Source organism: Alligator sinensis, unplaced genomic scaffold, assembly GCF_000455745.1.
Source record: "Alligator sinensis unplaced genomic scaffold, ASM45574v1 scaffold81_3, whole genome shotgun sequence".
Taxonomy (NCBI): domain Eukaryota; kingdom Metazoa; phylum Chordata; order Crocodylia; family Alligatoridae; genus Alligator; species Alligator sinensis.
Window position 1 is genome coordinate 766,421 of NW_005842088.1, and position 14,916 is coordinate 781,336.

A 14,916-nucleotide genomic window follows, 5' to 3' on the forward strand; every position below is an offset into this window, starting at 1 on the left:
CCCGCCCCGGCTGAGCAAGAGGCAGCAGGGCAGAGCCCCTGCTCCAAGCTCTGCCACGCCCACATCCCGCCCCCTCCCCACCGCCCCAGCTAGGCAGCTTCCCTGGCCGACCCCAATTACTCCCACCCCTTCCCTTCCTCCTGCCTCAACCCCAACAGACTTACCAGCTGGAGGCAGCTGTCAGCTGCCTGTTTAGTCTACGGCCGAATCTTTTCTGAAGCTTTTCCGAATTGATACAAATGCTTTGAATCCATTTGGAGCTTTTAATTGGTCTCCCAATTCGATTTGGATTTGGAGATTCAGTCCCCAAATTGGGCCTAGTTTCTTCTGACTCCAGTCAGCTACCGAACCTTTGCACAGCCCTACTGATTGGCTCCATGGCATTGTGAGGTATGTGAGCACAGTCTTCCTATGCTTTGGAGATCTAAGACCAGCACCCAGAATTTTGTCTTCACCATTCCTTCCTTCGGCCCCACCATTAGATCAGGGGTTGGCAACCTACAGCAGGGCTGAATCCAGCCTCTGAAGAGACTGGTTCTGGCCCATGACAGCTCAGTTATCAGCAGTACAGCAGCCATGGGCATCCCCGGGGTCCTATCACTGGCTGTGTTTAGTTTAGTTTTATTCTGCTGCAGAAAAGGTGGCATCCCCAGGTTCCTAGTGCCTGCCTTTTCCCATCTATTCACTTTGCAGCATCTGCTGATCTCTGGGGAGGTGTGGAGATGTGGCCTATGACAGAGGTAGGGTGACAAGGACCAGCCTGCAGTGGCTAAAGCTTGTGAACCCCCACATTAGACGGATCTGTGGGATCTTGATGATTCAGGGTGCAGTTAGTTGTCCTTCTTGAGACCTGTTTTTCTATACACCACTCTCAGAGGATTCTTCACCTGTCATCCAGGTGGTCTGCTTTGGGGACAGCCACTGTTGTTGCCACTTGTTTGGGTTGCCAAAATATACTTCAGGTTACTGTGTGTCAGTTGTGATCCCTTGTTCTTAGCCTGAAATAGTATCTAGACATTAGTCCTGAGCATGATTGACAGAAAGGAACTGAAAAATTCTGTCTTTAGGGAAAGGAGGAGGCACTCCCTCATCTTGTTCTCATAATCCCTCTTCTCATTTGGATTTGGTCTTCTTAGCTGATGGGCAACAGTGGTAAATGGGAACAGCCTTCCTCCTCTTTTAGTTCTGTTAATATCACTGACTTTTACCATCACATTTAAATCTATGTGAAAATGGTCATGGTAAGCACAGGCTGAATGCTATTATTCCAAATTGAGTTAAAGAACAATTAAATAAAATTGAGGCCTTGGTATTTTAACTGTCTGTTCACTGATAGATCACTAATGGTGTTTAGAGTCTCCCTTGCATGTCATTGAAGATAAAGGCAGATATGGATTGAAAACTCTCCAGCATTTGTGCTTGTACTAGGTCCAATTTCATCTGGGACCTTCGAATGCTGCTTTAATATAAGTGATTTAATACTGGTAATAAAATTTAAGCCGTTGTTTACTTTTGCTACAGTACTAGTTTTCTGGCCAGGATTATTTGTTGTCTGAACATTTCCATAATTCTATATAATTTATATAGAATTTAAATGTATATTTAATTTATTTTTAAATGTATATTTTTTATTTAACAAAACCTTTGGAAATGTATATTTTAAGCTATATTTATTGAATGTCAGAAACTCAGATACGTATTCAGATATGTTTATTACATAACTGTTTAAGTAATTTATATGCTGTTTAGTTGTAGGTGTTACAGCCTGTGGCCACTATGCTTTGGGGCAGAATCCTCAAGCTGGCATTTTATTTACCCACTGAGTCTTTGAAACTGGATAGCACACGGGATAAAGGCAGCACCAGTGTCTGAGTGTCGTGTCTGAATATTAGACAGACTGCCTGGTGCAGCATCTGGTTTGATAACAGGGCTGAGTATCATTTCCGCCTGTATGAGGAAATGACATAACGGAAGCTTATTAGAATATTTTCACTTTGTTCTTTTAAAACAGAGACCAGTTCTTAGCAAAGTTTTATACTGTAGTTAAGGGTTATCTAAATTAATATTTTTACGATTCTTTTAGCCTCAGAAACGGCTCTGTAACTACTTGTTGCACCTACCACTCAGCTTCGTATTGAACGCATTAGGTCAGAAAAACCAAACTGGACACACTCCTTTGTGCCAGCCTTAAAATTGGAGTCCATACAATGATCCAGGTTGACTTTTCTCTAAAAACCAAGAATCTGCACATACAACGTAACATCCTCCAGTGACTCCATTTTAAAACCAGTTTAGACTTCTCTGACTCCTGACTTAAAAGGCCCTTGCATCCTGGACACTGGACAGAAATATAGAAACTGGAGAAAGCCTAACAGGTCTTTTTCTATCTAGTTCTTTTCCTGAAAAGTGCAGGAATATCTTAAAATATGTTTTCTACTGTTCAATGCAATTTAAGAGCTTAATAGAACAGTATTACCACACTTGGGAGCTTATTGTACAGCCTAATAATAGCTTTCATGGTGAGAAATGTATTTAGTTTTTCCATATGCAAGAAATATTTCCCACTATTCTTTAGCCTATCCAACACCTTTATTGTAATGGCTTTTATCCTGGGAAGTGCATGAACTTGTTTTCTTTCTGACCTACAGATGTACCGGACCAAATGCATTACTCTGGAATTGGCAAATGGTATTAAGTTCTTTTAGCTGGTTCCTCTTCATTGTTGTTGTGGAAATATTTTTCCAATGTTCATTTGGACATAACTTGAAATGGTCTGTTATTCCCCTCCCCCCGGATGAAACACATCCACCAAAAGAATTAATTTTTTTTCCAGATGTTTTGTTTGACCCAATGCAAAATATGTTTCAAAGTCAGCATAAGGTGACAAATAATATTGATTGCCTTTAAGCTTTAAACCAATAAAATATTTAACCAGAATTTTTGTCCCACTCGGCCTTATTTTCTGTCTGCTCTTGCTACTCTTTCTGCTATTATAGTTGCCATATCATTCAGTTTGCTTATTGTTCCTTAGTAATAAACCTATTTGTGATTCTCAGATATCTGTGGGCTTATTTTCTGATATAGCCTTCTCTTTTTGTTGTCTCCATTTTGATTTCTTCTACTTGATCCAATGATTTTATAATTACTGCTGAAGTTTCTGTAACCTTTTCTGCAAGTTGGTCCTGCTGGTCTTTATACAGCAAAAGAAATAATGCCCAACTTTCCCACGGATTAGTTTAATTCTGTAGCCATTCAATATACAGCTGCAAGGATATTTCTTTAGAGAAGTTTCTTCTTGTGTCAGGACTTACCATCCAGCCTCTCCCACCTCAAGCTTTTTGTTTGTTTTTTTTCCCCAGGAGTTGCACTATTTGGTGCTGACTGTTTGGTGTTTGGGGAATCACAGAGGAGTTTACCAGTTTTGACTCTGTCCTGTCATTATCTTCAATGTCTGTATTAGGCCTCTAGCTGCTTATTCAGCTCCACCAAAACCTGCTAAAAGCAAAGGAGTTTTCTAAATATTTCTCACTGCTACTAACACATATTCAACACTTCTGGCATTGGCAGTGCTGGCAGCCTCTTTATACCCTGGCTGCCAGCTACTGCTGCTGTCTTAGCTACCAAATCGATTAGATCTTCTCTGAGCAGTGTTGGATAACTTGATGTCCAAAGCAGTTACCAAGTCCTTCCAACATTGTTACTACTGGTGGAGCTGAAATGGCGTTAGCAGCTATGTTTCTAGAAAATTAAACCCAATACAAAAAGATCCTTTCAACCAACTTGCCATACAGTAGAAAGAGTTTATAAATCTTTGATAATGCCTTAAGTGCATCTTCCTCTTGAGTCTAAGGTTCTTAATTATGTGGAGAGCCTACCTTTTCTGTGGCTACATTTATGAAGAAAAGGGGGGATTTTTAATGAATCTGTACTCTTCCTATTTTTGATTGCATATTGAGTCCCCGAGGTCACTACGTGCTCAATGTCATTCTGTACAATCAAGGTTCTACTGGGGCCGCAGGCTAATCAGTGTGGCTTAGTGTCTCATTACCATCTCTTCTTTATTCACAGCATATTGTCACTGCACAAAGAGGCCGAGAGTCTGTTAAATATTGATTTATAGTAAGTGGGGCCAAAACTGTTAATACAAATTTTAAAATATTCTGAGAAAAATAAGACCATCATATTGACAGAGCAGACTAATGCTTCCACGTGAAGACTGTGTTAAGTAGTAAACTTAATTACAAGGAAATTCAGTTCACCCTTTTAATTGTCAAACTAACAAAGAACCACCAGGCAGACATATGTAAGCCACCTCCTCAAAATTCATTACTATTCACAATCCTGGACTGTGCTGAAAGCAAACAAATTATGGGGTGGAAAAAGCTCTTAAAAAGCCATTTTAATACCATGTATGTTATGTAGTTAAAAGCCACTTGGACTATATGGTTTGCTCCCCGCAGAGCTGAATTTCATATTCATTCTGCTGATATGTTTTTCCTTCCCTTCCCCCAGAAGTCCATATTGTTACTATTAGTATATTAACAGACTCAGGTTTGAAATTGAGAAAGTGCAATCAATTTATAGCAAACCCTCGTAAATACAATGTAATTAATGCCATTTGAATTATGCTTTTATAAATCCTACTTGTACAATTGAAAGTTTATCTTGGGCAGCTTGACTGTTATAAATTACTGGCATATAAATGGATAAGAATAAATTAAACAGTTAAACACAATTTTAAAATACATGAAGCAGCTATTATGATTGTTGGGATAATGTTTTATAACAACCTGTAAAGATTTGCATGCTGTTTTCTCTGCCCACCATCACTAAATTACATTTTAAAATGAATTAAATGCAAGCTCCTTACTCATCAATAGCGCACACAAATAATTAATACTTTGGTGTTATCTATAAAATGTGCTAATTGAAACTTGGATAAATAGCTAAGATTACCTTCGTACTTGCAGTAACCTAACCCTAAACCTTACACCTTACTTATAGGGAAGAGCTAGAAGACTACCAATGCTGAGGTAAAGCTATTTGGTTACCTAAAGCAATTGGCAAGTGTTGACTGTTCCAATAAAAATAATAACATTTTGACACAAAGTTTGAAAAGCCAGCAAATACATGATTAGGGCTGCCTTTGGGGCAAAATGCCCTCCTTTTATCTGTAGTAGCAATCCGCATAGGAAAGCAGAATGTCTGAGTGGAATGTAGTAAAAAAGATTTAGCGTGTGCTCTTGTTTTCTGTAGCTGTGATATGTTTGCACAGTGGACAGGTTGAGAATGAAAGGAGCTATTCCCCTGTCAGCATACACAAGCAAACAGCATGACCCAGTTCTACTTGTTTATTAATATAATTAGTTAATTCACATTGTGACCCGTTCTTTATCTGCTCTTTTCTAAGTTCTCCTGTGTACCACTGGGACTTCCACACATGGGCAAGTCTAAAACTGAGAGAATAGGAATAAAATCTGTGCGTAGGCTTAAAACTTGGCCTTAATTTTGCTGTTTGCTGGTAGGATGTTTTAAGTTCAGTAAAAACATTTACATCCAAACATTTAATTTAACAGGGTAACTCAGATATGTAGTACAGAGAATATTGTGACCTCTGAGAAGAACATATGTTTTGATTCATCTTTATGCAATTTTTGAGGCTGACAAAGGTTTAACCACTTACGCTAAATTAGAAATTATGTTGTATATGTGTCCATTAGTGTCTTCTCTTCTAAGAATCTAAGCTATTATTACTGGTGCATGTATGAGCTCTAACTTTCACTGCTAATAGCTCAGCAATCATCCAAAAAGTAGAGGGTAGTCTTTTGAAATGCTAGGTCTAGTAAAAATTTATGGATAGCTGGAAGACATAGAACAATAGTATGCTATGTATTAAAGACAACTGGCTAATAAAGGTTCCTCTGTCTACCATAGTTGGTGGAAAAAGTAGAGCTGATTGAAATGTTCATCAAAAATAATTTCAATGGAAATATTTTTCACTGAAATCAATATTTGCAAAAAAATTAGTTTACCTCACCCTATCTTTAATGAAAACCTAGAGACCAAGTTTTGTTGTTGCTTAACATTTTGATGTATGGTTAAAAATGTTCTTAGTTTTCAGAAATGAAAATATTTTGAAAACTTGTTTGCAAATACCAAAGCACTGTTTTGGTTTCCATGTCAATATCTCCTTTTAAAACTTGTTTTTGGTGGGAAATTTTGACAAAAACAAAAGATTTAAAGGGTTGCCTCCAACAATTGTATTTTCAGCCAGATGTAGCGAAATGGAAATTTATGTGCATATATGAATTTCAAGTGCTTATATTGCATATTTCACAAGCCTTCTAGCTGTGCTTTTATGCTACTGAAATATCAATACAATATAACTAGTATAACAATATAATAAAAAAATTTACCTATCTTTATACATTTCTTCAGTGTATGCCATTGTATTTGTCAGAATTAGTTCTTATTTATTTTCCTATATAAATCCATCATTTCTTTTTTCATGTATATAGTTATAGATGCCATGAAAATATCAATCAAAGCCAAAGGAAAAAACCAAGAGTTTTCAAACATTTTCTGATTTATGTTTTTTAACATTTTGTCAAATCATAGTTTTAATATTTTGTAACTTTATTCTTTTGCTACTATCTCAGGACTTCGTTGGAAACAAGAAGCAGCATCTCTACTGATCCACTCAGGTACTGTAACATACTATATATATTAACCAGTCCTCAGTTGTACTAAAAATTCCAACTATGCATAATATTACCTTATTATACCTCACAAGGAAGAGCTTCATTTAAGGATTTGTCACATAGTATCAGAGGATGACTTTCCCCTTCTCAAAATACAAGTTGTTTGATAGGCTCTAGTATTAAACACATTGCATTCATTTTCTCTTTCTGTTTCACACTCCCACGTGTGTGCACCCATTTGTACGTATAGATGTGTCCAGATAAATATGTGAAAATAATAATTCCTGTGAAGTGCCAGCCTATTTCAAAAGGATATTTGTCCTCTCATGCTGGTTATGAACTGCTTTTTAATGAATGGTAGTGGTGCTTGCAGCTAAGTTCCTGTGGTTTTCCCCTTGCTCAGCATTCTAACAGGAGCACATGCATAAACATCAGAAGGTGCTTTCATGTAATCTTTGCAGTACTAGAAATTTTACTTTGATCACTGTATTTAGTTTGGAAAAGTTTATTAACATTAGATATTAAAGGAACACCCTTTTTGTTCTCTCATCATAAAATTGCACGTTAAAGAATGCATCAAAGACACGTTTTTTTTCGTTGATTTAAGCTGGGACAAAATCACTTCCTCTCAAAGAAAAAGAAAAAAAAAAGGTGATGTTTTGTTTTGGAGAGAGCCTGCCTTTTTTGGAGGTCTGTTTTGAGACCTCCAAAAATATGGTTTGCCGCTGGTACTATGATTAACCTTGCTTGAAGAAGAAACTAATCAAAAGCTGTCCATTCTGTTTGAAATAACTGAAACTAAAAGCCCCCTGGCTAACTCTCCTTCTCTCCCCTTTTTTAGGCATCCAGATTAGTGTAAGCAAAGTGATGTGAATGACTACAGTTTCAATAAAATGCAAAATCCCAATAAAATTACCCTATCCCTTCCCTGTCCTTTAACATGGCATAACAGCACTTGAGTAATGCTCGGTCCTGACTAGTTCCATTCACATCATGATGGGTGGATTGGCGCACAGTTTTCCAGACTGAATCATCACTCATAGGTACAGTCTCTGACTGTATTTTCCCTACTTTTCTGCAATCTTGCTTTAGCGCAGCCAATCCTGTGGTTGCTTGAGATGTGTCATTCTCTAGGAGGGAATTACCAGAAAGTCATTGCAGCAAACTTTACTCCAAAATAAGTACATCTTTGGAAGCGTGGCAGATTTAATGTAAGATTTACTTCTTGTGCCAGAAAAAGGAATGGAGAATCCTCTTATGAAGAAATTCAATTCCACTTATAATAGATCTCTTTTTAACATTTGCCATAATAAATTAATAATTAGACAATGTGGCACTGGGAGTATCATAAGTGCCACAAGCAGAAAGACATATGGTCATATTTTCTTACTGTTTTTTAATAAACAAATTCCATAATTCTTTAAAATTAGACCAGTTTATTCATTTATGTCCATCAACTTTTAAAGTCACAATACACGTGCCAAATAATAGATGGGGTTGGCATTGTTCTGTTGCATTGTTTTACAAGATTTACTATTAATTTCAGATTTGTTTGTTGAACCTCCCTACAGAAAGATGCTGTCAGCTACAGATCCCCTGATGTACCTCCTTGAATTTCAAATAATAGTCATACAGTTATCTGACAGTGTTACAGCATCTTCATCACCAGATGCTTCAATGCAGGGGACTAGACTCAATGGCCCAGGAGGTCCCTTGCAGCCCTTTGTTGCTAGAAGACTATAGTTATTTTTGGAGACATTAGGGCTTGTCCCTCTTCTGGCCACTACACTTTACCCAAACTCTATGTCCAGGCATTCACATTGTTCAAGAGTAAACGTCGTATTTCAACAAAGCTGTCACTGGTGCAAGTTAAGATTTGTAAAGAACATGGGGAGTCATACTGAGCTTCAGAGATCAGGGTAAAATGGTATCTGGACTGAGACCCTGCTAAGGTTTTAGTTTTGCAGAATGTAACCTTGCCACTAAAGTTTTTTTCAATTCCATTCCTTCTTCTATGATTCCAGAACAAAGTGCGGCATGGAACAGGGAGAATAATAGATGCATTCTATTTCTTTAACCGATAAAGGTTAATTTTGTAGTTTACTATGTGTTTAAAAATAGGAATACTGTATTGGATTTTGTCTGTTTTTCCAAAGCTAGCTAAGTCAAAGTATATCTCATTTTTCAAGATTGTACTGTTCTTTTGGGGGTTTTTTAAACCTAATGCAAAACAAAAACAAGCGGTTCTGAAATGCTAGCTAACTACATTTTGTTCTTTTTCAGAACTCCATGTGTATTAATTAATCAAAAATGTGTTAGAAAAATGACAATATGAGATACAAAGCTAGTAGTAAGACAGTACATTTGTTTCAGGTTTAAATGATATTGGAGACATAACTAGCAAAAATTAGTGTAGTTTAGTAAGAGACCTGACTTGGGAGCCTTGAGGCCAGTTCTCTAAGCTGTAGTTCTCAAAATTTGACAACATAAATATTTTTATTATTAAACATCAAACAAGCATAAGCTTGCCCAAGCAAATATGCCAGTGGCTGACCAATAAAATAAGGCACTTTATTTCTTTAAGACAACTAAATGCCCCATCAGGCAAAACTTTTGAGAGAGCTGTACTCTCTTCATTTCAATTCAGGGACTACACCTCCTCTGGTATCATATTCTTGTCATACAACCAGGAAAAAACAGATCTGTTCTTCAAGAACAGATTGAACAGCTGTGTGTGTGTGTGTGTGTGAGAGAGAGAATACAGGCGGCCAAATGCTTATCTTAATTGCATTTAAAGTACTGTAGGCCCAGATTACTACTTTGATTAAATTTTAGCTATAAATGTATTCCACAGCAAAGATTCCCTGTAGCTACATTGGATTAATTACTTTGACTTCATAAAAGCTTCTCTAGTGTTACCTGGTTATACCTAAAATCAGAATTGAGTCCATTATCACTAAAGATTCACTACTACCTTTACAATTCTTTTCATGTTCCTTGTGAAGGACCCTTTGTATATATTACGATAGGATCATAGGAGAGTAGGACTGGAAGGGACCTCATCAGGCCATCTAGTCCAGCCCCCTGCTCAAGGCAGGTTCATCCCAGCCGGGGATCTGTCCAATGTGCTTTTGAAAATTTCCAAAGGTATAGATTCTACATGTTTTCTAGGTGGCTTGTTCCAATGTACAACAACCCTCATAGTTAACCAGAATTTGCCCTTCTTCAACTTGAAGCTATTGCTCATAGTCCTATCCCATGTGGCCCCAGAGAAAAGCCAATCTCCATCCTTTCTCTCTAGAATTGCCCTTCAGGTATTTGAAGACTTTTATCAAATCCCCCCTTAGTCTTCTAGTCTCCAGACTAAACAGCCCTAGTTTACAGAAGATTCACAGAAGTTTAGGGCTGGAAGGGACCTTGTGAGATCATCGGGTTCAGCCCCCCTGCTCTGGGCAGGAAAGAATGTTGGGGTCAAATAACCTCAGAAAGGTGTGTGTTCAGTCCCCTTTTGAAGATCTCCAGGGTAGGTGTCTGCACCATCCCTGCTGGGAGTCTATTTCAGAGTCTGGTCACACAAACCGTGAAGAAGTTTTTCCTTGTATCCAACGGGGAAACCTTCTTCTAGGAGTTTATGACCATTGCTCCTCGTTTCCCCCTGGGGCACTCTGGTGAATAGTTGTTCACCAAACTCCTGATGCTCTCCCTTGCTATAATTTCAACAGAGCTGTGCTGAGGTGGGGCATGGCCAGGCCCCAGCATGATGCCTTGATTAGGGTGGGGTTCCTCCCCCCCCCCCCCCCCCCCCCCCCCGATAACAGAGCATTGAGTTGCACAGCAAGGACTTACACAGGGAGTTGTTAGCATTTATCACCCCATCAGCAAAACAACAGCCTCTCTCATTGGCTCAAGTTCTTAAACAACTTTTTCCAAGGAAGGGTGGGAGGGACATTAGCAGCTACCTGGTGATTAGCTCCAAAAAGCCCTAAGCCAACACTCCTGTTTGCCTTTGTCCAATCTCCAACAGCACAGCATGTTTTATGCTGAGAGGTGTCTGTGTAAGGCAGGTCCAGTTGTACTGGGCTGGAGCAGAGAGCAGAGCCCTGCCTAGAGTTGCAAAACATCTGGGATGCTGGGAGACTATGATTTAATTTAAACCAGGAAGGGGGTCTGGGATAGACATTGCATAAACTGGTTTGACCCAAATGAGTTAAGTCGGATATTACATTTAACCAGGTTTATCTGAAACAGGTTTCAGCCATTTTCAAACCGGTTAACATGCACTGAATATCTGTTCTGTTACAGGTTTAAACAAGTTTCTGTTCACTTAAGTGTATGTGTAATGACTGTATCTAGAGTTACTCACTTGGGTCCCTGAATTCTGGTTTTATCCAGAGACCATGTCAAATGTTTCCACAAGCATGTAAACCTGCTTAATTTGTTGCAGACCGCTCAGTTCCCTCTTGTCACAAAGCAGTTAGTTGCTGTTTATATGAATTTAAAGAGCAGGCATATAGAGAAAACAAGGGTGGGTCCAGAGGGGTTAGTGATGCAGTCGCACAACCCCCTTGTACTGTGTCATATGAGCTTTCCATGCAGGTTCTGGCTGCAGCTCCTGCTCTCATGCAGCTCCAGAGCCCAGATAGTGAGTGCTGCCACTTCTACTTTTCCCCTCCTTTCCCCTGCTGCTGAATTCAATGAGAGAGAGGAGAGCAAACAGCAGCAGCGTTAACTTCCTGGACTCTGGATCTGTGCATAGCCAGAGACGCTGCCCCAGTCAGCTGGTGAACTCTCTGGTAGGAGCCAGTGCCAACTAGGCAGTGAGCTCAGAGCTCATGGCACATGTGCAGCACAGCACAGTCAAAGTGTATGAGGTGCATCCTCCTTGCCCCATTCCTGGATCCACTACAGAGAGAAGATGCTCAGAGCAAATCATTACAATGAATTTCCTACTGTTTTACCTCATACAGTTCTGGTGGTTTACTAAATAGGGATGAAAGATGGTATCAAGCTAAATTTACATGTGCATGAGATCAAATAAAACCTATACGGGAAATGTTTGAAAAAAAATATATAAGCATTTTGAAATGCAATGTTTCCTTTTAAATGCTGAATTAAAAAGGCAAACTTGATGTTTCTTCCTTAATTAACATACTTGTCTATAATGTTCATCACCAGACCCTTTGCTACCCTACAAGCTTTGTGATACCCCACAAGGTAGGAAAGCATTATTTGTTTTAGAACAGGAATAGAAATCTGTTCTCAGCCCCATCAAATATTTTAACGGGAAAAACACCTTTCCTTCTATGCTTTCTACAAGCTACTTCAAAAATCTTCCTGCAGGCTGCAGGAAGAAACTGCCTGAATTCTGAGAGGGTACTCTTTTCCATGTATAGTAACTGTCAATTATTTATGACTGCTGTGTAATGGCTCTGGGCATGTGTGACCCCCATCACAGGATATGTTCAGCTACCCAGGGCTTTGCCCTTCCAGCAGCCCACATATATAGGCCCAGCCTGCCATCTGGAGTGCTATCCTCCCTTTCCCATGTTCAGCCTCATTCAGAGTTGACAAATAGTCTGTGACACAAAGTGACTCCCAAGAAACGTTTTCCTTCTACAGCTGTAAAACAGGACTACTAGCACTATTCTTGCGGCTGCTGGGAGTAAATATTTATATTTGGAAGGCAAGGATTTAGGTAAAATAGAGATCTCTTTTTGAAGGCTTGCAAAATATACCCTGTCACTTAACCTGGCAGGGGCATTTACTTTTGTTGGGTTAGAAAATATCACCGGATTTTAGGCATAACCATTTCTTTAATAAAAACAAAATAATTTGTTATGTATCTTCTTTCTATCAAGTGCTATACAGATTTGGTAGCTGAGCTGGTTAATTTTCATGAGTCTTTCAAGACAGATATCAGTATGCTAGCAAGTACAGCTGGCTGTAAGCTTATGCTGTATTTATTCTACAGTGCAATCTCTCTGATTGGCAGTATGTTTTAGTACAGCTTCACTGCTCTGTGGATTGTCAAGACAACTGTCCCTAAAGGAGGATTTTGTACTGTGCATTTTCACTTTGCCATTTTTAATGGCTGCCCTAGAAGGGCCTGTTGAAGTACTCAGCACTTGCTTCCTGAGCTGCCTCTGTTCAGTGAAACCATAAGTAAATACAAAGATCCTTGAAGTATATTGCACTTAGGGTTACAATGCTGAAGTTTCACTACATCCCCAAATTACTTTGTGGTTAGGCCTCAGACAAAGAAGGTAGCAGTAAAATCTCTTTCAAAGAACCAGTTTTATGGTCAGGATGAGCGTGAGTTGAAGCTTAATGTTTTTAGTTACTTGTTTTCTGGGGGGAGGGGGAAGAAAAAGAAAGATGAAGAGCACATTGAGAACATAGCGGTTTTCATTTACAAAGTCCTAATTAGCATTTTCTTTGCATACATTACAATATAATCAGCATTAGTTGCTGTCAGTAAATTCACGAACAAATTCTGACAGAAATTACTCTAAAAAATTCCAGGATTTAAAAATAAATAATCAGGGTGATAAATATAGCAATTTCTTCTCAAAGTTATTGCTATGTGAGCAAAAAAATGGAAATATTTTCTGAAAGCCCTGTCATTTCAGGAGGTGGTCTCCTGCCAGCTCAGTAGTCTCTGTGGCATTCCTTCCCCTCCATCCCCCACCTTTCTTTTTCTTTTTTTCTTTTTTTTTGGTCAGGCAAGGTTGTTGTGTGTGGTGCTGTCAAGCTTTACCAAAAAAAAAGTTACAATTCTGATGAACTCCGAAGATAAATGTTAATGATTTTTTTTGTGGGGAGAGGCTGAGGGGGGGAGTGGGAGGGTTGTTGTCTGATTTTGTAAATTTGTTTTAGTTGAATAACATTTACAATTATTTCCTTCAGTGCTTGGGTTCTTATAGCAATATAAGGCCAAATACTGTTCCTTTTACATCACCACTCCTTGCTGTGTTCCAGTTCAGTTGAAGTCACTGAAGTAACAGCTGGGAATAGTTTGGCTACTGCAATAAGGAGCTCAAATATTGTTGTAGTTTAGCTTTGTCCTTCCTCAGGCAAAATTCCCATGCAACATGGGAGCCAATTTTGCTAACTGAATTTTGAAAATCTAGTATAGAAAAGTTCCCTATAGAAAGTTAAGCTTTAATTTTCTCTAACGTTGACTACCTAACTATCTGCTTTTGGGGAAGTTGAATAAACTGAACTGGAACTTGATTTCAGTAAGAATCCCAGGATTTGGTTCCTCTAATGTTGCTAGAGAGTCTGCTTTCAAATCTAGCCACACTGTTTCAAAAGTAATTTCAGAGGTACCATGCATATTGTCAGCATCAAACAAACTCTAATGAATAAACACTGGGGGGAGGGAGAAATTCTAGGATTCCTTTAAAAGAAACTTAACTGGAATGCACATCCTGTTCATACTGTCCTCTGAAATCTGTGCTCTGCTGTCTTCTGTTTATGCTTCCTGTGCCTGCTTCCTGGTTGCACATCTCTTGTGAAGAATTGTCAGCTGTAAATGACAACACAAACCTGCTCATAGAAACTTTCATTAAAACATTTTTTTTGTTATTTGTGCTTTTCATTGTTAATTAAACAGCGTGTTCTTACTCAATTATACACAGCGACTTTCAAAATAAACTTACACAAACTGTTTTCCAGACAGTGTTGTGTTTCTAATTTAGCGCCATAGAAATAGAGAACATGAATAAAATCAGAAACCAAAACTGGATCTTTAAATATACTGATTATCCAGGCATGTGGTCAGTTAGATATACCTCATGGAGGCATGACTTCATTTTAGAGCTCCAAACCTTTTTTGAACCATGTTAAATAAAAGGTCACAGGAAATATTTTCTGTACCTCCAAAGATCCATTTTCAGAAAAGATTTAGCAAAAGTTTAGTTTACTTTTAGTACATTAAAAATATCACAAACCTACATCACTGATGACTTTCAAACAGCTTTACAAAGCAAGAAGTCTACAACATGCCTGTTTCTCCTAACAACAAAACCAGTTATTGGAAGAATAAATAACAGCAGTCTGAATGTAAGAAGTAAGGTCACATTCAGGGTCTTTTCAACAGAACATTTGTTTTCCTTAGTAATGAATGTCATGACAGAGGTTTCTACAAGCCCCCACTCCCCTCCTGCTCTCACCCCCAAGAACTATGTGCCCCATTTGTGCCATCATCATTCCT

General features: G+C 38.6%; 1 protein-coding gene and 1 long non-coding RNA gene across 2 annotated transcripts in view; one reads left to right on the forward strand and one right to left on the reverse strand.

Annotated features, from left to right (window-relative positions):
- LOC106722220 (IQ motif and SEC7 domain-containing protein 1-like) overlaps positions 1-14,916 on the forward strand; it is a 243,806-nt gene that overhangs the window by 38,612 nt on the left and 190,278 nt on the right. The window contains exon 3 of the mRNA XM_014520086.2: positions 6,660-6,704. Coding sequence (XP_014375572.2) covers positions 6,660-6,704 — 45 coding nt within the window. The remainder of the gene's footprint in view (positions 1-6,659; positions 6,705-14,916) is intronic.
- Positions 1-14,916, reverse strand: part of LOC112550354 — a 59,815-nt gene that overhangs the window by 27,043 nt on the left and 17,856 nt on the right. The window contains exon 2 of the long non-coding RNA XR_003094141.1: positions 14,119-14,229. This is a non-coding gene — a long non-coding RNA (uncharacterized LOC112550354). The remainder of the gene's footprint in view (positions 1-14,118; positions 14,230-14,916) is intronic.